The 23,803-nt window shown below is 47.2% G+C and overlaps 1 protein-coding gene across 25 annotated transcripts in view; it reads right to left on the reverse strand.

The window, feature by feature from the left end:
* Ankrd33b (ankyrin repeat domain 33B) overlaps positions 1-23,803 on the reverse strand; it is a 255,262-nt gene that overhangs the window by 225,149 nt on the left and 6,310 nt on the right. For 17 of the 25 annotated variants that reach the window (XR_013424365.1, XR_013424376.1, XR_013424379.1 and 14 more), the window contains one exon: positions 7,797-7,870. The exons of the other annotated variants lie outside the window; for them this stretch is intronic. Coding sequence is in view for 4 of the 17 variants with exons in the window: in XM_078018196.1 (XP_077874322.1) it covers positions 7,797-7,870 (74 nt within the window). In the remaining 13 variants the exon portion in view is untranslated. The remainder of the gene's footprint in view (positions 1-7,796; positions 7,871-23,803) is intronic. 25 annotated transcript variants of the gene reach the window in all.

Consider the following 23,803-nt stretch of genomic DNA (forward strand, 5'->3'; position numbering starts at 1 on the left):
GGGGAGGGGGCAGGGATGGAATCAGGGGTCTGGAGGGGAGCAGGGTTGGGGGAGCGCAGCTAGAGCACAAGGTGAATGGGAGGCCGGGTCCAGGAGGAGCCATGGTGAGCCAGGGTGAGCTACAGTCCACGGGAAGTTAAGGTCCTAAAAGGCAACCAAATATCAGCAAGGCTTTAGCTTGTCCCCAGCAGGCCAGGGGCTCGTCCCTCCCAATGCTCCTCTGTTATCTTCTCCAGTGCTTTTCCAGTGCAGCCCCATCTCCGTGGCCTGGCGTGCACACAATCCTGGCCTATGCACGGATTGATCTCCAGGAACACTGATGCACAGGCTGGGAAACCCACACAGGAAGGCAGGCACTGGGTGTCTGGGGTGAAAACTACAGATGCCACAAGCCAGGGCCCCACACTCTGGGGCAGGATGATGCTGAGGGTCCTCGCAAGGAGAACGGCGCCTGCTGGGCTGAGGGCCGGGAAGAGCCGCACCAGCTCTCTCTGGGAAACTGAGACGCAAAGAACGTGGGAACCGGTTCTGGAGGAAGAGCTGAGGGACGGTCAGTGACCCCTGAACATGCCTGTAGCAGAAGACACCATGAAACAGGACTGCACAAGTGTCCTTACTGGGCCCGGTGCCAGGCACCTGGGATTGCAACCCCCCACACACAACCAGGTGACTGATGGGTGCTAGGAGGTCCATCTGCATGGTTCTAGCTGGTCCCTGGGGACCCAGGCAGATCAGAGGCAGGGACTAGAGGAAGGGAAGCCATCCTGCTGGCCAGCTGCACTCCTCCACGTTGGCCACAGCTTGTCCTTCCTGGCTCTGCTCTGGGCCAGATGCCACTCTCCTTGTCTCCTGGGACATGGGGGTCTTCTGGTCCTTGCAGTGACTCACCTCAAGCCTACGATGGCCCTCATGCCTCCTGATGCCCTGCCCATACCTCTGCAAAGAGATCCTCACTAAAGTCCCCTGCACCTGCCCACCAGAGCAGACCATCTCTTCCCTGCTAGGAGCAGAGAGCGGCAAGTCTTCCTCTGACCATGCCAGGCCTCCTGCTCCCTGGTGCTCTCAGTGCTCAGCTAAGGCTGGCGACCCCTGCTGCTGCGGCACCTGCCCCACCTTTAGAGAGACAGGTGGGACCTCAGAGAAGAAGCAAGAGGCCCTGTGCCATCTTCCATGCAAGAACCCAGCTGGCGGGAGGCCCTGGCCTCTGTGGCCTGGTCTGGTTAGCAGGTCCCTGCTAGGACTGCTAGGGACAGGGCTGCCAGGGCTCTCCTCCTGACCCTGGACTGGAAACCTCAGCACAGCTGTTGACATGGGCATCTGCACTGGCAAGTACAGGGCACTGCTGGGCTACAGCCCCGTCCAGGGTCCCGTGTCATTCCCAAGAAAGTCCAAATGAGAACACAGCACAATGGACCGAGAGGTGAGCCCTTCATACAGCTCCACGTGTTCAACTTCCAGAACAGTCTTTCTCCCTCAGAAGCTGCTCTTCCTCCTTTTTCGATGTTCAATTTCCCTTTTTATTCATGAAGTGATGGAATGGTACTTGACCCCTATCAAGTACCATGGAGGGGCCAGTTACACGTGCCCCTCTGTCGTTCTGAACTCAGAAGCATGTCAGCTGATCCCATGCAGAACTAATGTCTTCAGCAGAAACACCAGCATCCCTTTGTTGGTTCAAGAGTTAACTATTTCAGCATACCTGGCACCATGCTCGGAAAGGCCCTTTCAGGACCAACTCTGTTCCTGGCCTCGGCTGCATCCTGTTAGTGGCAGCTGCTTTGAGAGCAGGTATTCGCTTTGCACATTTGCAAACATAAAATCTGACTGTGCTGTGCACTCAAGTATTCAAAGTACCCAGCAATTTGCTTAGTTTACACTCATCCAGTCACCAGGAACCTCGACTTTTACTGTGAAGGAAATCATGGCTGGCAAGGGATATGAATGGAACACATATTTGCAAATCAAACCCAGTAACATACATGCTGTTCCTTCAAATGACTAAATGCAAATGCAAAAGAAACAAACCACCCAGCAACCAACATCGGCAAAGAGATCCCTCGTCAGTGCCAGCGAGAAGCCAGAGTTCACCTGCTCACAGTTCTCTGAAACACACTCCAAGCAGGGCCCACTGACTTCTGGCCCACGTCTCAACCCCCAGTTCCCAAACCCCTCCTCAAGCGAGCTTACACTCACTAGGATCACTCCCTCCCAAGCCGATGGCACCTCGGGACTCATTATGCCTATGTTACTGACAGTTGGCTGTCACAAGCCATTGCTGCCTCTGATTCACCCTGGCTTCAGCTCTATTATTTGAAGTTACACCTGCCCCTCCATCGCTCTGAAATCAGAAGGCCTGTCAGCTGATCAGATGCTCCCAAGATCCACCTGTAAATTTTCTAATACCTGAACCAATGTCCTAAGTGAAGTAAAGCCTATGCTGTATCCAAATTGCAAAAGTGGGGCTATGAAAGTCAGACCAATTCTGTTTTCTTTTCCTTAAAGAGGCACAATGAATTAATAGCTGCAGCTTTACCAAAAAGAAAAAAGAAAAGAAAAAAGAAAGAAAAAACACCAAGTAAAATGTATGCTGTAGCAATTTAAAATGCATTATTGCTCAGAAAAGGAGAGGCAATCCTAGACCACCAGCTGACTCTTCAACCAACGAAAGAGTTGTTTGTCTTTTGAACTTGAATGTTAATTTCAGCTTTATTCATAAAGGCCTCAAACTGGACACAACAAAATGTCCGTTAAAAGATGGATAGAGCCAGGTGCAGTAGTGAATGCCTGTAATCCCAGCAACTGGGGAGACTAAGGCAGGAGGATGGCAAGTTCAAGGTCAGCTTTTGCAACGTAGCCAGGCCCTTAGCAACTTGGTCAAAATAAAAAACAGAAAGGGCTGGGAATGCAGCTCAGTGGTAAAACCTGGGTTCAATCCCAGATGCCCAGCAGCAAACCAACCAATCAATAAACAAACAAATAAACAAGGTGAGAGATCTCCACACAATGGATTTTGTTAAGCAATAAAAAGCCATGAGCTACTTGCTGAAATGACAGGGATGGGATTTCACAAGTATTGTGCTCAGTGAAGAAACCAGACTTGACGTACAACCTACCAAACAATTCCATTTACATAAAAAATAACAATGGAGAGCTCTAACCACATAAACAACCTGTAAGATCAACCTTCAACCTGTAAGATCAAATTCTAAAACTGAGATAATAAACACAATGACACGGTTAAGGAAATGTCGTTAAGCTCATCATTGGAAAAGGAGTAAAGACAAGGAGAGGTGGACGTGGAGAGGAGAAGGGGAACAGGTTAGGAACGTCCTTACCAGTCAAAAAATGCTGGATACAATTGATGGGAAAGGAGTTGAGGTTGAAATAAAATATATTATGCAAGGAACTAGAACAAACGCAGGCAAAATTATGGGTGGGTGGGTCTGACTGGATCCAGGGAAAAGTAAGGTAGTAGCAAAAAACTCCATCTGTCACAGCAAGGAACCCTAAGTATTGTCCTGAAGGGATAAACCAAGTCAGGTCACTAGAGCAGGCTGCATACTGGCAAGGAGGGACCACAGACAGGGAAAGGAGAAGTGGTCACAAGCGATGGCCCTAAACAGCAGACAGGTGGGCAGAGGTCAGGGAGAGTAACGGCTGCTTTCACTCCCAGCCCCTGCGGATTCTCTGTTCTATCACATGCATGTACCATCTTAACAAAAATGAGGAAGAGAAAAAGTAGAATACTAAAAAGAATAAAAACACAAACACATGGGGGGAAAAACAGAGCAGGTGGTCCAGAACAAGACCCTTCCTTTAAAGGCACATATGTGTTCTAGGAATAATCTGGACAGCAGATGAAGAATTTCACCAGCATTGCTGGAAAAGTGAATGATTGAGCATGACACATACCATGAATCAAAATATAACACAAAAGGACTAAAACGTTAAAGGTAAAAATTAATGCTAGCACATATCGATATCCTAAGGCAGTCTGCTGATCATGAGATAAGGAAGGATCGCAAAAGCATAAAAACAATGAATGAAATGACAATAAATACACAAATGTATTTAACTGCATAAAAACACAATATTCACTTATATCAAAAAATCATAAGCAGCTGGGTGCAGTGGCACATGCCTGTAATTCCAGCAATTTGGGAGGCTGAGGCAGGAAGATTCCAAGTTCAAAACCAGCCTCAGCAACTTAGCAAAGCCCTAAGTAACTTTGCGAGACTCTGTTTCAAAATAAAAAATAAAAAGGGCTGGGGATGTGGCTCAGTGGTTAAGCACCTCTGGGTTCAATCCCTGGTAGGAAAAAAAAAATCATGAGCAAAACCACACATGGTAGGCACACCTGTAATCCCAGCTACTCGGGCAGCCAAGGCAAGAGGATCCCAAGACTGAGGACACCCTGAAAAACTTAGCTAGACCCTGTCCCAAAATAAAAAGTCAAAAAGGCTGGGACACTTGCTTAGCCCACATGAGGTGCTTAATCCAATCCCTAATACTGTGGAAAAAAGTCATAAGCCAAACTAAAAGGCAATCAAAAAACAGCAATCAAAATTAATAACATATACAAGTTTATTTAAATATCAACAAAAATATATTAAATATTAACATGAAAACACCAAGAATACAGTTTTTCAAATGAGTAAAAAATAGAACACCCCCAAATCAGTTAAGAGATAATAAATATATGTGAACTATGCAGAACCTCACTAATAAGCAAAGTCATGTAAATTACACTATTAACAAGAAACCAGATACTAAACAGTAAGGCTCATACTTCAGAACTTCACAGAAAACTGATCACTCAGTCGACGGTGCTGGACGAACACCCGGCCATATGGGCAAGAGTGAGGTTGGATCTCCACCTCATCTCTTATGCCAAAATGAATCACTGAATACACAACAACACTGGAGGAAAATGTAGATGACGACATCTATAAACTTGGCTTAGAAAAAGCAACTGAAGCATGATAGCGCAGCCAGAGACCACAAAGAGTAAGACAGATAAATCTGACTCTACAAAAATTCAAACCTTCTCAGCAAAACACTGGAAAACAGACCAGGGACCTTCTCTTTCAGCCATAAGATGCTAGCTTCAATCAGACCCTCTGCCACTGAGATCAAGTAACAGCACTGACTCCACTTGTTAAATATCCACTCGGAGGCATCGCATTTCCAACACAGCCAGGTCCCACAGGCCCCTGCCCGGGAAGAAGGGCACAGCCTGAAGATGGGCTGCCATTCTGGCCACTATCCCCAGGTGGCATTTGTGAATTCGCAGGGCTGTGAGGCTCAGAAACCACACAGAGAGCAGCAGGGAAGCATCAGGGCTGGCTGAGCCTCCAGAGAGACAGTCTGAAGATCAGGGAGTTCACGGCTGCCCAGGATAACAGGCCTGGGAAGCCGTCATGATTCCACAGGAAATCCCCCCTTCAAGTCAGGCAAGCCACAAAGAGCAGCTGACCCTGCAAAGACTACGACCTAGTCCACAATCACCTGCCTGGTTCTGTCTGCCAGAAGCAAAACTAAAATCTCTCTGGAGGAAGACAACACCATCCAGAGTACTGCAATTTTTATGCACAATGTCTAGCACTCCAAAAAAATCACTGGACATATTGGGAGACCGGACCAAGAGAAAAACAGACAAAAGAAAACATCTCCAAGGACATCCATACCCTGGAATTATCCAAGTTTGACTTGAGTACCTAGCCAGGCACAGTGGCACATACCCGTAATCCCAGTGACTCTGGAGAAGGCGGGAGGATTGCAAAATTGAGGCCAGCCTGGGCAACTTAGTGAGATCCTCTTTCAAAATAAATTAAAAGGGCTGGGGATGTAGCTCAATGGCACAACAACCTTGGATTCAAACCCCAGTATCACAAAAATAAATAAATAAATAACTACTTAATATGTTCTTTTGAAAAGATGACAAATGAATTTTACCAGAGAACTAGAAGAATAAACAGAGTAAAGATGAATCAACTAAAAAAAATAAGTAAAATATATATATATAACAAATTAAGAATATATAGGCTTGAGGTGTAGCTCAGTGGTAAACCGTTTGCCTAGTATGTTAAGGATAAAAAAGAATTTAAAAATCGGGGGGGGGGGGAGAGAAGGGATAGGGAAAGGTTGGTCATTGGGGATTAAGTTACAGTTGAACAAAAATTTTGGTGTGCTATTGTATAGCAGGATGACCACAGATAAAATAATACACTGTGTATTTCAAAAAGCAAAAAGAAAGGCTCCTGTAAGTTTTCTTCATAAAGAAATGGTAGAGCTGGACATGGCTGCATGCTGTAATCCCAGCTACATGGGAGGCAGAGGCAGAAGGATTCCAAGTTTAAGGCCAGCCTCAGCAACTCAGCAAGACCCTGTCTTGATACTTTTTTAAAAAAGCATAGGAGCTGGTGTTGCAGTTCAAAGGTGGAGCACCCTGAGTTCCATTCCCAGTTCTGAAGAAGAAAGAGAAGGAGAAGAAGACAAGAAAAAAAAACTGACATATTCTTGAGGCAGATATGCTTATACTGGCTTAAACATTGCTCATGTACACATTTACTGAAGCGTTACATAGTACCCCATTAATATGTACAATTTTTATGTTTGTATGTATCAATTAAAAATAGATCCAAAAAGAATTTAAAAAGCAACAACAGATTAAGCTAAAGAGCAAGTAAAGAACAGAGAGGATAAGAAAGATAGAAAAAAGTGAGATATACCTGTAACATGGTGGATAGAGTCCGAAATGCGTGAATTTGATGTCACAGAGCAAGAAGAAAAAGAGAAAGGGGTCAAACAGTATGATAAGACAATAGAGAGAATTGTCCAAAACAGACAAAGATATTAGACCACAAATGCAAGAGATTCTACCAACCCCAAACAAGATTTTTTAAATTACAAACTGAAAAAAGAATGTGATACATATGATAGACAAAGAATTAACATCTTTAGCATATGTTTAAAAAAAGTCCTTAGACCTCAAAAAACAGGCAAAAGATATAAAGAAGTAATTCAAAAAGAGAAAAAGTATGAAATGCTAGAAAACAAATTCTATTGAACATGTTTCAACTCCAAAAATCAAAGACACACAGCTTAAGGTAAAGTATCATTTTGTGACCTTGAATGGAAAAAAGATGAAAAGAAATTGGAGTCACCAGTGTTGGCGAGTCTATGGGTATGACCCCGCTAGTAAGCTATGCTGGGATCTGTCAGGTGAGGTCTCTAGGCTAGGTGTGATACAGGCAGGGTGGCATGGGGAGGCACACCGAGACAGGAACAATGACAAGATGGAGTTTATTACCCACCGAGTCCAAGAGGAGAGGGCAGCTCCCCTGAGCAGGCCAGAGGGACTGGAGGAGTCTTCCAGAACAAGTGCAATGAACCATCAGGCAGCAGCAAGAGAGAAGGGCAGGAACCAGGGGCCAGAGCCAACACTGAGGTCTGGGGCACTGCCTAGTGGTTTCCCCTGACAGGACAGGAGTGGGCAACTTGACGAGCACCTGAGGCCAAGCAGGAAACTCGGGGATGATATTACTGGGTTCCAGGCTTAAAACAGAAGTAATGTTGCAAGCAGCTCAGGGCAAAGACTGCCTTGAAATGCTTTGGTTAAGGGCAGAAGATGGATGCCACAACAGTATTATCATGACAATAATCAAGTCCTCTTTTCCTACAGGGCAATTTGTTCATATGCACTATGTTGGTCAGTATAGGTTTGGTTATGCAGCAATAACAAGCAATCCCCAAATCCCAAAGGCTTATGACCAATGTCTGCTTCTTGTTCATACCACATGTCACTGCAGGTCAGCTCTTTCCCCATTGCTTTTCTTTCCAGGATACAGGCTGTTGGAGGAGACACTACCTAGAAGAGGGAAAGGAGGGCACAGCGGATCAAGCACTGGGTCTTCAAACATGTGCCCAAAAGCTATGCAACTTGCTTCTTGCTAAACTGGCCAAACCGAGTGCATGACCATGCATGGCATGGCGGATAAAAGCCTAATCCTGCCTCAAGGGCAAGCAGATAACTTCAAAATACTGATCCAAACTCAAGCTCCAATAATTTCCCAAGAAAATAAATAGATTAGTGTGCAAGAATACATGTGAATCACTGTTCTGTTCCTAAATCATACACTAGGAATAACTGATGTCCACAGGAAGTCATGGATTAAATAAATTAAAATATCCAGAAAAATAATTCATTGTACTAATTAGTGTTTGGTATGATAAGAATATAGCAAAGTGAGCAATTTCACACCCCACTGGTGGAAAGGCAAATCGCTGTGGTCTTCCTAAAGAGCAAGGTGCCTTTTTAAAGGCTCATACTGTGTTACCAAATAATAGGCTTTCTAGGGAGTGATCTCAAAAGGAAGGCCCGAGAGCCAGCAGGGGTTGCACTAAGACGTTCATGCATCAGAGCATGAGCTACATAGCAGGAGGCTAGAAACAACCAAAATGCCCCCAAATTAGCCAATAATCTACGATGTACATAGAAAATGGAGTTCAAAATTCTGATGCATTTCTAACATAGAAATGAGCTCAGAGTGTGGAAAAAAAAAGGAGGATCTGATTGTATTTATGGATAACTTTACAGACTGATAGATCCTACACATTCCATAGCACAGGTCAGAAAAGAAACCCAAATGTTAACTATCATTATGTCCAAGCCCTGGTCAACCTAGGTCACTTGTTTTTTATTTCTTCTTTGTTTAGTATTTCTCTTTTTCCCAATAAGTATTTCTATTAGAAGCAGAATAAAATACCTAACAAACATTAGTATTTGATGTCAGAGATGCTCACAGTATGGGTGGATCACTCACAGGGGAAATGAGGCAACTTCACTTAGGCCAGGGGATTAGAGCGGGTGCACACCTGTGATCCCAGCTACCTGGGAGGCTGAGGCTGAGGTAGGACGATTCCAAGTTCAAGGCCAGTCTGGGTAATTCAACAAAACCCTGTCTCAAAATAGAATAATAAAGGGCTGGGGATGTAGCTCAGTGGTGCAGCACTTGTCTAGCTTGTGCAAGGTCCTGGGTTCAACCCTAGCACCACACCCCCCGCCACCCACACACACAGCAGAAACATTCTCCTGCAGTGAAAGATTCACAGAGCCCCAAATCCATTGCCCCTTGAAACACAGCAAGCAAAAGTTTCTCCTGGCTTCTTAGCCAAGCACATACCACTATAAAGTTAAAAGCCAGGAAACGTGATGTCCTGGTACATGTAAATGCACTGAAAAGGCCCCCATTTGCACTGCTGATAAGTTAAACTGCAGGAAACAAATGAGTAATGTCCCGGTACATGTAAATGTGGTGCATGTAAATGTACTGAGAAAGGCCCACATTTGCACTGGAAAGATCTTTCCCCATTGAATCTGGCTCTGACTACAGGAGACCGATAGCAATTTCCTAAACCATGCATTAAGATGCAGCAGCACAGAAAAACTTGTTCAGCACTAAAAGACTGCAGACAAGGAGTATTTATTGGTCTGAATGTTGTCTTAGAAACTACGGAAAGCTGAGGGAAGAAAGTCTCTCTCTCTCTCTCTCTCTCACACACACACACACACACACACACACACACTCTTACAGGAACCTGACGCACACCATATTCCCACACTGCGTCAGATACAATGATCTCCAACTGGAATTGTGGCACCAAGACTTCCCTCCATCCTTCACACAGGGCTGTATTATTCCACACTGTCTCATAAGGAGCAGAAACGATGGGGACTCTCAAGACGCATGGACTGTACCACCGTCCACTGGAATCATCACCAAAGAACTGGGCCAGGCGGAGGACTGATAAAAAGCATCTGTGTCGGGGGAGGACCCAGAGGTGGGGCCACACTGTGAGGCCACCCATGTGACTCCAGGACCACAGCTCTGCTTCAACTCCACAGCCCGGGGCCCCTTCTTCCATAGAGGTACCCAGCCAGCAGCAATCCCAACCTGAGTGCACCCCACGGCCAAGTGGGCCTCTGGGCAGCAGGCGGGGGGCCCATGAGGAAGTGCAGCACCCAGGAAGTGCTTCCCAGTTCTGGGTGCTTCCCTTCACCGGAGCAAGGGCAGCCTGGTCCTTCACACTCCCGTGGTCACACACTGAAACGTGAGTCCAGTGGAAGTGGACGCTCCAGCTGGAAATGGGCCTGACAGCCACAGCTTAAGGTCTACAGTGAATCACTAGTCCCTCAGGTTTTCTCCTCCTCCCAGCCTGCTCTGCCCCAGCCTCTCTGCCTCCTGGCTGTTCTAGAACATTCCAGGCTTCCCACCAGCTCCATCTGCCTGGAACATATTTGCCTAAACTTCCAAGCAACACAACTTTCTCTACCTTTGAGTCTTTACTCCAAGTTTCCTTCCTCAGCAAGGAAGGGAAATTTCAGCGTCGACCCGGGACTGCAAGAGCTGTCCATCCCCTGCCTGTCCGTCTTTATCCTTCCTCCTGAGCACTTACCAGTCCTCCCTTGCTAAGGACTGCACATGTCTCAGTCATCGCACTCTTTCCCCAAGAGCAAATAAGCTCATCAGAGCAACAATCTCCCTCTCAGTTCAGGGTTCTACTCCTAGAACAGCACCTGGCACAGGTATAGACATTCAATAAATAGTTGCTAAGTAAATGAACACATTAGACTCCAAAAAGGCAACCTAAGGCACAAGCAAGCATATTTAAGGCAAACTGTATTATGTAACATTTCTTTTTTTTAATATTTTTTTTTAGTTGTTGATAGACCTTTATTCTATTCATTCATTTATATGTGGTGCTGAGAATCGAACCCAGTGCCTCACACATGTCAGGCAAGCACTCTGCCACTGAGCCACAGCCCCAGCTCTGCAATATGTCTTTTTAAAGGAAGAAATGCAAGGCATAAATATTTGCTTCATTTGTTATTAGTTATTAAAAATCCCTTAAATGAAAAACTAATATTCCGTTTTCTTGGCTAAATACATATCATGCAATCTTGCTGAGCATGAGGTAGGTTGTCTCTGGCTCTTCATTAGCTTCGATGTCAATTAAATTTTCACAGCACACATGGTGGTCACCTCCACTCACCCACGATGTCTCCCGTCGCAGGCACTGGATAAATGTAGAGGGACAATCAAGAAATCGGAGGAACTGGAGCCACGAGCAGTAGCTCATGCCTGTAATCTCAGCTACTCAAGAGGCTGAGGAAGAAGGATGGATCAGAAGCTCAAAGCCAGTCTGGGTAACTTAGCAAGACCCTGACTCAAATTAAAATTGAAAGGACTTGGGATGCAGCTCAGTTGGCACGTGCCTAGCATGAGTGAGGCCCCGGGTTCAATCCCTAGCACCACAAAAAAAAAAAAAAGTGTTAAAAAAAATCATAATTAAAACATCATAAACATATAAGTGAATAAATAAATAAAAATCACCTGATAGAGCTCTTGGTGAGAAAGAAGCAGGAGAGGCACCAGGCGTGCCAACTCTGTGGAACTTTCTATGACCTCACACCCCTCTCCAGGTTAAAAGGTGCCTAGGTTCACGACTCCAGCGGTCTCCTCCTCCCTAATCTGCAGTGATTTTCAGCTCGGAGTAACTGTGTCCCCAGGGACAGTTTTGGTTACACAACTAGGGAGCATGTGGATACTGGCCTTGAGTGGATAGAGGTCAGGATGCTACTCAGCACCCTGCAATGCACAGGACAGTCCTTGGGACCCAAGGCGTCAGCAGTGCCGACACTGAGAAGCTTTGTCCTGCTGAGAAGACAGAGGACATCCAACTTAACTAAGGTGGCTCGACTTCCGATTCTGCGACCACGTGATGTGAAGGCAATACACAAGCGGTAGAAACTAACTCTGAATTTTTAATTTGGATCTGTGCCCAGCCTGGCAACAAGTGGTGGGCCCCACCCTGCCTCTCAGGCTGGACGGAGGGAGTGGGCCTCCGTTACCGAAAAGCCCATGGTCACAGGAGAAGCCTCATGTCCGGCAGGCTAGGTGTATTTGGTGTGTTGTGGGAGGCCACCCGTGAGCCCTGGAGACCTAGATTTTTTTCCTTGGGAACTCTTCTAGCTTTCCCATGAGGTCTCTGTCTTTGCTGTGCTAGTGAGACAGCTCTCATAGCTCTGGAGTTGGGTGTAACCTGTTGGGAACTGGGCTGCCCTTCCGAATGGAACTTGGGTACTTGCGAGAGTGTGTTTTCAGTTGATGCTATTTTCACCCTAAGATGGGTTTGCGGAGACATGACCCCAACACTAGTGGAGGAGCATCTGGCAACTTCAAAATCAAGGGTGTGTAACTGGCAGCAGGACATAGTACCCAAGTTCCATTCGGCAGCAGACACAAACCACCAACCATGAGCAACGAGTTCTGTGGAGGGTTTTCCGTCACGCGGCTGACCTCACTTCAAGAGAAATCACTAATCCCACGGACAAAGCAGAGGGGCCTCACTGAGAACAGTCAGCCAGAAGCCATGTGGCCACGGCACGGGAAATGCATGCAAAAGAGACCCGAGATGGCCTCAGAGGGAAGGCATGTTCTGCATGGTTGGGAGCAGGTGGCCCAGCATGACTGGGGGACAGCAGGTCACCCGTTTGTATGACACAAAGGGACGCATACAGAGCACGGTCTGGGGGGCCTTAAAGGAACAGTCTTGAAGACAAGGCTTTAATAAGAGCTGCACGTGGGGACAAAACCAGAAGTGGGAGCAGGACCCACCAGACGATGGAGACTCAGGAGGAAGCGATATAAGTGAGACCCCAAGAAAAGTGAGAGAGCATCCTGGGGGAGCCTGCAGGGCTTGGATACAGCAGATGAGGAAGGATGGGCAACAAAATAGGGGGGCAGCCAGGACCAAGTGTGTAATCTGCACCCTGGTGCAAGATGGAAATGCAGGCCCTGGTTCCCAAGCACCAAGATTTCAGAGCAGGGCCCTCACAAGCTCAGGCTACCGACTGCAAACCAGGAAGCCGGCTCTGGAGGCAACAGCAGCAAGAAAGCAGGAGAGGCTCGAGGAGGGGAAGCCGGAGGCATCCTGCAGACCATCCAGGTGCCAGTGTGGCTCTCGGGACCAAGGCCCAGGGCCAAGCTGGCATCAGCAGCACCAGACTGCCAGCAGAGGACATTGCTGAGGGAGGACCAGCAAGAGCTCTCCAGAGACAGGACCAATAGGAGACATGGACAGAAAGAGGTTTATTTTAAGAAATTGGCTCACATGACTGTGGGGGCTGCCTGCTCCCGGGGGTGGTCAGACCACTGTGCACGTGGCACTGGCTGCTCTTGCGCGCTCTCCCTCTCCCCCCCCCTCTCTCACACACACACACACACACACACACACACACACACACACGCACTCACACTCACACGCACGCACACACACCTGGCTGAGAGGTGACTGAGTCTGAAACCCTGCCCCTGACACCTTCGCCCCAGGAGAGCGCCTCATTCCCCATTCCTGTGATAGTGCCCAAAACGCTGGGGGAGAGAGAAGAGGCAGCCCCACCAAGGCCAGGAGGAGCTTCGGGGGTGGGTGGGAAGAAATGAGAATCCATGGGGGTGATGGTGACAGCCAAGAGAGGGGCCTTTGTGACACCCACCCGCCAGGGAAGCCCTAAGTGCCCAAGGGCAGGCGCACCCTGAGCCCAGGCTGCAGGCAGATCAAGGGCACCGCACCCACCACCCTCAGCCCTTGGCCTTGGCCAGCTGGCACCTCAAGGGCCTGCCAGGCCCAGCCCCCTGGCAAGTGAGTTTGGGTTTTGTTTGGCTTTTCCTTCATGTCAGGAGAGACACAGCAGGTGGCTAAGAGGAAAGGAAGGAAGCGGCAGGAGGGCAGCTGGACAGGCACAAGGAGGAACTGGAGGCAGGAGGATCCCAAGGACCAGGCTGACCTGGGCCACTTAGCAAGGCCCTGTCTCAAAACAAAATGATGTTCAAAAAGCCTGAGGCTGTAGCTCCCTGGTAGAGCCCTGGCCTGGCACGGGTGAGGTCCTGGACTCAACAGCAACAACAGAAGATACTGAAAAACCGCCCTTCCTTACGCTGGCACCACAGAGTTAGGAGCAGGGGACTTGCCGACACAGGTCGCCCTTGGTGCGGCAGGCAGTTCCCGGGAGTCAACTCTCACCGAGAGAATGTTATTGAGAATGTCAAGGCGTGTTGACGTTAAGTCACAAGGATCCAGTTCTTTCATAAGAATCCTTCTATAAATAATGTCAAAGTCCTTCTATAAATAATGTACATAATCTACAGAAAGTAGCTTAGTGGTTGCTTAGGGATGCGAGGGATTTAAGGTGAGAGCTAAAAGGGTCTGAGACTGTGGAGGGATGAAAAGCTGCTACAGTTGTCTGTGGCAGTGGCTGCCAATCATCCGTGGGTATACTGGAAACCACCGATTTTCATACCTTGAACCAGTGAACTGTATGGTATGTGAACTCAGTGCGACTGCATTCATTTTTATTTTTAAAGATTTCTTTTTTTCCACTTTCTCTTGCAAATTACTTTGTGTGTGGGTACATGGGAGGGCCCTGGGAATAGAACCCCAAGCTGGTACATGCTAGGTAGGTGCTCTACCCCTGAGCCACATCCCGAGCTTTGATATAATTTTATTTTGAGACAGGGTCTTGCTAAGTTGATGAGGCTGATCTCAAACATGTGGTGTTCCTGCCTGAGCCTCCCAAGTAGCTAGAATTACAGGTGCAACCTACCATGCCTGGCTTAAAATGATTTCTTTTTGTTTTGCATTTTGGGGATTCTCTACTTATAGGATTTTAATTAGCTTTCTTTTTATAGGTTTTTTTTTTCTTAAGCACATTTTCTTTATCCATTCATCTGTTGAGGGACACCTAGGTTGGTTCCATAGTCTAGCTATTGTGAATTGAGCTGCTATGAATATTGATGAGGCTGCATCAATACAGTATGCTGATTTTAAGTCCTTTGGGTCAAATGGTGATTCCATTCCCTCTTTTCTGAGGAATCTCCATACTGGTTGCACCAATTTACAATCCCACCAGCAATGTGCATGTACATTTTTCACCACATCCTTGCCAACATTTATTGTTGCCTGTATTCTTGATGATTGCCATTTTGACAAGAGATGAAATATTAGAGTAGTTTTGATTTGCATTTCTCTAATTGCTAGAGATATTGAACACTTTTTTATAAATTTGTTGATCAATTGTATTTCTTCTTCTGTAAAGTGTCTGTTCAGTTCCTTAGCCCATTTATAGATTGGATTATTTGATCTTTTTTGGTTTTAAGTTTTTTGAGTTCTTTATATATCCTAGAGAATAATGCTTTATCGGAGGTGCATGTGGTAAAGATTTTCTCCCAATCTGTAGGTTCTCTCCTCACATTATTAATTGTTTCCTTTGCTGAGAAGAAGCTTTTTAATTTGAATCCATCCCATTTATTGATTCTTAATTTTACTTCTTGCGCTTTAGGAGTCTTGTTGAGGAAGTCAGCCTAGGCCAACATGGTAAAGATTTGGGCCTAGTTTTTCTTCTATTAGCCACAGGGTCTCTGTTGTAGTGCCTAAGTCTTTGATCCACTTTGAGTTGATTTTTGTGCAGGGTGACAGAGGTTTAATTTCACTTTGCTACACATGGATTTCCAATTTTGCCAGCACCATTTGTTGAACAGGCTGTCTTTCTCCAGTGGCACCCTTGTCTAGTATGACATAACCGTATTTATGTGGGTTTGTCTCTATGTCCTCTACTCTGTACCTTGGTCTACACGTCTATTTTGGTGCCATTATCATGCCATTTTTGTTACTATAGCTCTGTAGCACATGGTTTAAAGTCTGGTATTGTGAAGTCTATTCCTTTGCCAAAATGCCATTGCTCAACAGTGACAATTTCTGCATTACTGATTTAAAACCCCACAGCCTTCACGTTACACTAGAACTCACACTCAGAATCAACCCACTTGCAAGCAGAAATGTGGAACCCGCCCAACCCAAACAGAAGGATAATAAATTTTTGATTATTTTTGAAAGTCCCCACTGAATTAAAATTAGGAAATGGAAAGTTCATGGCATCTTAAATATTTTGGGACCCAGTAAAATTAATTGTCCACAGAGTCACTACAGTCACTGCTTCTAACAAATGAGGTAGGTCTCATGTTCTTTTAATCAACTCTTGTGCCTCATTGCAAACAAACCCAAAGGATTTAGAATTGTTTATGCCCAAGAAAAGTTAAAAAACTATAATTTCTATCAAAAACAACTCACCAGAGCCTCCCTTGTGTGTTTTAACTAACTGAATTTTTCCATGAAGCATGTTCACTCCACATCATTGGAGGCTGAACCTCTCAGTCCATCCCTGTCTATGAGCGCTCCCTGATGAAGGCTCTCCTGTCTCCCAAAGGTCCACCAAAAAGATATGTCCTGTGTCCCCAGGTTGGGTGGCGGCTCTCCTGTGACGAAGAGTCTGAGCTGAAGGATCCCCAGGGCCAATGCTTGCCTGCTGAGAGCAGCCGCCCACCCATCACCCTTGGGCAGGTGAGCCGAGGGGCCTCAGGGTGCCTGGCCAGCCCACCCTTGGACATAGGACATACAGATGAAGGGACATGCCTGAGGCTCCTTCCCCTGCTCCACTGTGCCCTCTGCACTCCAGGGGGACGGGATCCCCAAATGTCTGACACCCCCACCCCAATGATGATGGTCAGCAAGGAGATACAGCTCCTGTAATCTAAGGGCCCCTCAGTGCACCAAGGTCAGTTCAAGGTCTCAAGCAAGGCCAAGATCAACTGAGCCTGCTCTGCTGTACCAGGAACTCATTTCCTAGAAATATGCCCGTGATCTCACATCAAAGGAAAAAACCTCACCCCAGCGCCAGCAGAACTGACGGAGGAAAAATGTCACCACCACTATTTTTAGCAGATGACTATTGTCGCTCCAGTGGTAAAGGACCGAAGCCAAAAGTCCAGAAGGAAACAACACAGACTGACCCTCCCAGCAGGGGAGGAAACTGAGGGATCCTCCACAGCTGCTCACTTGACAGTGCAACAGACAGAACCTGCCCTGCTCGTTGGGGATGGGACCGGCCCAAATCCAGGGCCCTTTGCTCTAATCCGTACTCAGGAGAACATCAAAGACAGAGAAAAGCTGTGGCCATTGCTGGCACAATCCCTCGCAGAAACGCCCCCCTTGCCCAGCTACCTGTGTCTGGACTCTGATGTCCTCCAAGCCCAAATCTGCCTCAGTTCCGTTTCTTGGGGCAGCACCTCGTTCTCTACCCACCTGGAGCCAGAGGTGCCGCAAGGTGCACCCAGAGGATCTCCAGACCCTTCTCTGCTTCCTCCTGGTCTCCCCCATAGCTTTGTCACCCCCAGGCACCAGCTGCCACTTCTAATGGACACAAGAGTCCTCACCATGTGGTCATGCCATTTTCTTTATGATCCATCTTTAGCTAAACATTTACTTTGCTTCCACCTTTTTCCCTGGCTGAAAGGGAACCAGCAGTAATGGAAAACCATTTGAGACTAATTCACCTACAAAAACTAGAGCTCTGTTTATTGAGTGTCTAGCGCAGAGCAGAAACTTTCTATTTAAGTTACTAATCTATTCTGCAAAGAACCTCAGGAAGATGTTATTACCTTCAGAAGTGTCTCCATTTCAGGTTAAAGGAAACTGGATCAAAAGATCAGGGTTTTGTTTTTAATTAGGTGGTTAGATTAACCACCCTAATCAAGCCTTCATCTGTCACCACCACACTCAACGCCCACTTATCCACTCCCAGGAAATGGCTAGAGTTCTTCTAACATGAAAACCCTCTTAAAATGCAGGTCTGGCTCAGTGGGCCAGGGGAGGGTTATGGGGAAAGCTCCTTTAGATGCCCACACTTTGGTTGGTCCCTTCACCACCCCTTTAGGAAGCACAGGTTCCAACACCCAACGTCTCCAGTTGGTCCCCTCCCCCCATTCACTAGGTCGGACCCTGCTTTCATTTCCAAAATTAGTAAGGTTTGGATAAAAGGAAATGCACACTTTCCTTCAACCCATCTAAAGAAGAGCAACTTTATTGCCTCTCAGGGCAATGTCCTAGCCAGAGTCATGGGCTCCAATTCACTTACTGGGTAAATTATCAACTATGGAGCTGCTTGACAGTAGTACAAAATAAATGGATAATTCACCAGAAATCGGCTTCTAGATATTAATCATAATTACTGTGAAACAACAAATTTTAGAAACAAACATTTTACAAGCCCCCCTTAAAATCACCAGACCGTGAAGCCAGCTTACTTGTATGTGAGCTACAAAACTCAAACTATCTTTTGACAAAAGGTAGCAGAAATCCCAAAGAACAGGGGGGAAAGTGATTAGAAGCCATATTTGCTAGTCCAACTACATCACTGCAGTCTTAGAACCTCCCAAAGCTGCAGCCAAGAAGAAATGGGGAGAGGAGAGGCTGTTGGAAATATGAAGGGGAATTCTTAACCCTGACCCCAAGATTGCCTCGGGAAACTCAGGGTCGGGGCTGGGGAGATAGCTCAGTTGGTAGAGAGCTTGCCTCGCATGCCCAAGGCCTTGAGTTCAACCCCCAGCACCACAAAAAAAAAAAAAGAGAGAGAGAGAGAGAGAGAGAGAGAGAGAGAGAAACTCAGGGTCTGTTGAAGAAGAGCATCACTGAAACTGGAGGCTTTGGGACTGGGAGTCAAGGAGGCCCCTAGGATTGGCAGCATCTGTTCCCGGAAGACAGAGCCGGGAGGTCTCAGCAATGAGGAGGTCTCTTCTTGGCATCCAGGTTCTTCTGAAGCTTTGATCCCGGCAAGGTACTTCATAGTTCTGAGCCAGACACTCCAACCACGTGCAGTTGCAGTGACAGACTCTTTGACAGACTCTTTGACAGACCCTGTGTTTCAGGGCTAAAGTGGGATCACAGTTAACTGTCCTCCATATTTCCACCTCTCCCCGCATCCTCCAGGAAACAGCAACTGCATTTGTTCGCGGAAGTCATATGAACGGAATCGTACGCCTGGTGATTTCCTGAGATCTTGTCACTCAGCATGATTCCCTGGTCTTCCTTTATTTTTCAAGCAACCTCAGGGACTGGGGAGATAGCGTGTTGCTAGCATGTACCAGCCCTGGGTTTGACCCTTGGCGTGGCAAAATAGATGAACAAACTACATTTTCCTTTCCTTGCCTCAGAAGAATGACCGCTATGAATGACTACTACTTACCACCCTTGGCTGGCACCTCTTGAGCACAGGTGACACATTGCTCCTGCCACCTCATCTGGCCTTCCTTCCGTACACCTGTCTGCCCCTCTTGGGGCAATGTCCCTAGCCAGAGTCATGGGCTCCAATTCTAAAGCCAGGTAAGCATCCCAGAAACTCTTAGAAGCCAGACAGGAATTCTCTGTCCCCACCAAAGGCCTACTTTTGATCTGAGCTTCTGCAGATCTGACATAAATATGCCTTTGGAAGCATACATTTATTTCTCTGATACTTGGGAATTGCTTTCAGATCCCACCACGCCAATCCAATTTTGCCACTGAGCCGCCTGTCACGTGGGAGTTCACTTCTACCTTAATTTCTGCACCTCTGACTTTAGTAGAGAGAAGAAAAATCCACCTTTAAATGTTCTTCAGTTCGGGGACACTGCTTAAAACCACCTCTTACAAAACATTTCATGTACACACGTTATAAAGACATCAGGGATTCTTAAAGTCCTGCTTCATCTTAAAATCTGACCTCCTAGGATCTACAAACAGGGGCTACTGTGGCCTCTCTCTCCAGGCAGAGTGAGGAAGGGCAACCTGTTCTCCAGGCTACGCAGGTCCCATCAACCGACCTTGCCCTCGTACTCTCTTAACATCTCACAGGCACAGGAGCATGCAGACCCACCAGCTCTCCGCCAGCTGTCTCAGTGAATTACTTCCCAGCCCTCTTGAATGAAACACACGCTCTTTGTCCAATTTTACAACTGCTCTACATTCTTCTTTGAATTAAATGAAACTACACATTGGTTTACATATGGAATTGTTTTGACTTAGAGCAATTTTAGAATGCCCCATGGTTGTGATTTCTAGTTACTGGCTCCACAGGCTGGAAAGCCAGTCTTGAGAAACTTAAAAAGAAAAATCAGAGATATTTCAAAGAAGTGGTATCATACAGACCGTGCTCCCTAAACCAGGTTAAAACTTTTTCTTCTAAATAAAGCATAAAGATACATTTTTAAAATTTTAAGCACGATTCTAAATTACTTAGGTTAAAAAGAAAAAGAAATCATAATGCAAATTAGAAGAGAACAGTACTAAAAATACCACATAGCAAAATTTATGGGGAAAAGTAAAAGTGATACTTGATGGAAAATCACCAGGATATAGTAAAAAGAAATAGTAGAAATTGGTGAAAGAGTAAAGATTACAGATCTAGAACAAAAGCTGATTATCAGAAAATAATAATAAAGTAGATTGTTTTTATAATATTTGAAGAGAAAAAAAAGCACAAATTTTTAAATACAGCATCCAGGTGTGGTGGCCCGTACCTATAATCCCAGCTACTTGGGAGGCTGAGTCAGGAGGATTGCAAGGACACTTCCAAGGTAGTAGCCTCAGCAATTTGGAAAGAACTTAAGCAACTTAGTAAGACTCCATCTCAAAATAAAATATAAAAGATCTGGGGATGCAGCTCAGTGTTAGAATGCCCCTTGGTCTGATCTTCATTACTGAACCATTAAAAAGAGGGGGGGGACCAGTATATAATACGGTTATTACAAAGATTTAAAAAAAAAAAAAACTCTACAGCTTTATAATGATAAACTTAGATGTAATGGAGCAGTTTCCTAGAAAATAAAAGTTATCATAACAGACCAAGAAAGAAACATGAAATTTGAATAGTCCTAAAATCATTAGGGGATTACAGACCTGGAGGTCTCATGGGGGCTTGAAGTTTATGACGGACATTAGTTAAATAAGATGTTCAAAACCACCCAACAGCCAGGTGCAGTGGCACACACCTGTAATCCCAGCAGCTTGGGAGGCTGAGGCAGGAGGATCATGAATTCAAAGCCAGCCTCAGCAATTTAATGAGGTGCTAAGCAACCCAGTGAGACCCTGTCTCTAAATAAAATTTTTTAAAGGGCTGGGGATGATGTGGCTCAGTGGTTTCAATCCCTGGTACCAAAAAAACAAAACAGAAAAACCCGACATCCATTGCCCCCTGGCATCCCATTCCATTCCTCCTACAGGCAGGAGGTGAAGATGGGAGGCTGAGGAACCCCAGGGAGAGGCCCTGAGGGTGCCGGAACCTTCCCAAGCAGCATCAAAGCTGGGTTTGGACCCAGCCCCGCTCCTCTCTCTCTACCCTGAGCCCCACTCTGCCAACTACGACACGGAGGGGTCATGACATGCTGCAGTTTGGATCTCTAGTGGCGCCAAAGGTCCAGGTGCTAAAGGCTTGGCCCCAGCCCAGGATGCTCCCAAGGTAGTAGAGTCTTTTGCAGGTGGAGCCCAGGAAGGAAGCCAGGTCACAGGGCAGGCCCCTGGATGGGACATTGGGACTGGCCCCAGCTGTGCCCCTGTCTTTACTTCCTGATGTGCCAGGAGGTGAACAATCCTCTCCACCACGTGCTCCACCACGACGTCCTGTGAACAGGCCCAAAGCAACCCAGTTGACGAGCACAGACAGAAACTGCGGCAATCGTGAGCTAAAATGAACCTTTTCCCTTATCAATTTGATCATCTCAGACATTTTGTCCAGAGATGAAGCTGACACAAGGCTACAAAACCCCTGCCAGCTCTAATCTTGGGACAAAGGTCCTAAATTTCTGAAACAGACACACTCCTTGCCATTCAGGGTAACCTTCCCCTCATCAGCCTGGAGGGGCTGATGCTGGGGACGCTGAATCTGCGACTCCTGGGGTTACTTCCACTGCGGGAGTCCCATTTTTCACAGCAAACAGGAATTTTAAATCAACACTTAGGTTGAGCTCACCACATCCTTTTCAAACAGAAGCCAGTTCGTATCTGGGAATCTCCTTGGATTCACCACTGGTTCACTCTAGTCCCAACCTACGCCATCACTAAGAGTTAGGCCTCTCCTTGGTGAAGACCTCAGCAGAGCCTGCGAGGTGGAGTGGAGTTCTCATCCTCTTGAGCACCGTCAACGTGACGGTGTGATTCCACACCTGAGCTGGAGGCCTCCTGCAGGTTCCCCGAGCACAGAAGATACCATCGCCACAGTCGCGTCCACTGAATGGCAGGGGCCTCAGGCCAGCAGGGACGCCAGCTCACCCCTCCCCTGGCGGCATTCCAGAGTCTACTGGGGTGCAGGTCCAGCAGGCTCCTGGACAGTGGGTGGGGCCGCGGTGCTGCAGCGATGGTGGGTTTTGCACATAGACCACCTCGCCGGTTCAGTCATGGGAACACCTCTACCCCTCCAGGAACCTATCGCTTCACCCCTTAACCAAGACAACCCCCCAACATCTCGGCCCCCAAGGGCAGACAAGCTGCGTGAGCCTCCCTCAGAAGCCACTGTGAGTTCACACCCCTCCTCGCCAAGAGCTCCAGCCATCACCCCCCATGCATGCACACACACGCGCGCACACACACCCACACACACAAAACCAGCTCAAGAGCTAAGAAAAAAGGCCACCAGCTCTTGGAGATGCACCATGGGTGAGTGCCCAGGGTGTCCCTAGCCACCCCCACCCTCACCTCTCTAGACTGGTTGTAAAAATGGCCCCATGCCTCCTCCCTCTGTCTACCACGTGCAGCTCCTCCCCGGAGAGGAGGGGTCACACTCCTCCTGCTGAAATTTAGGTGTGACCTCCAGACTTGTGTCAGCAAATGTGACATTGAACCTGAGCCAAGCTGGAGCCTCCTGAGGTCCTGCTGACTTCGGGAACTCTGCCCCAGCCTTGGAGAAACAGCAGGGGGTCGGCCTGCTGGGACCTGAGAGGCCACGTGGAGCGGAGATGAGTCACCCCGGCCGAGACTATCCTGGCCCTGCCATCTGCGGCTGACCACCAGCTGACTGCAGACTAATCAGAAATCCAGCCTGGATCAGCTGGGCTGCGCCACCTTGGCAAAATGGTCACCGTGGCACACCCCCGTGGGCTTTCATAGTTGTGTGTCCCTCAAAGGCCCACGTGTTAAAGTTTGGGTTCTCAGGGTGGTGCTTTTAGGAGGTGGTGCAGACTTTAGGGGGTGGGGCCTGGCAGGAGGCCCTGAGGTCATTGAAGATGTTCCCTCCAAGGGATTCCAAGCCAGGTACAGTGGTGCACACCTGTAATCCCAACTACTCGGAGGCAGAGACAGGAGGATAGCAAAGTTGAGGCCAGCCTGGGCAACGCAACAAAATCCTATTTCAAAATAAAATTTTAAAAAAGGATTTGGGATGTAAAGTCAGTTTGTAAGGCCCCGGGTTCAATTCCCAGTGCTGGGGGAAAGAGGAGGACAGGTTGAAATTGCAAGCCCCTGGTCTCTTCCTCTTCTGTTTTGCTTCCTGCCTCTAGTGGTAAGCACTATGCTCCACCAACATGCTCCCGAACGTTGCACCTGGCACCCCCACCAGAAGCAAATGAGTGAGGCCCAATGCAATGGGTTTACCCAATTTTGGACTGGAAGCTCCAAAACAGTAAGCCAAAATAAACTTCTTCCCCTTATGAGTTAATTATCTCAGGTATTTCATTACAGTAACAACAGGCTGACTAACATATGCAGCACTACTGTGGCCACAGATAAATGACACACCTGTATGAGAAGCACATGGGTCTCTCTACTGCTGCTGGACCTGGAGCAGCCCACCATGGTCAGTAAGGAGGAAGTGGTGGACATCTGTTAACTGCCTGCCACAGGCCCAAGTCTTCCCAGGCCACCGAAACTGACTCACTTCTGTTCC

The sequence above is a fragment of the Ictidomys tridecemlineatus genome, chromosome 1, assembly GCF_052094955.1.
Source record: "Ictidomys tridecemlineatus isolate mIctTri1 chromosome 1, mIctTri1.hap1, whole genome shotgun sequence".
Classification (NCBI taxonomy): domain Eukaryota; kingdom Metazoa; phylum Chordata; class Mammalia; order Rodentia; family Sciuridae; genus Ictidomys; species Ictidomys tridecemlineatus.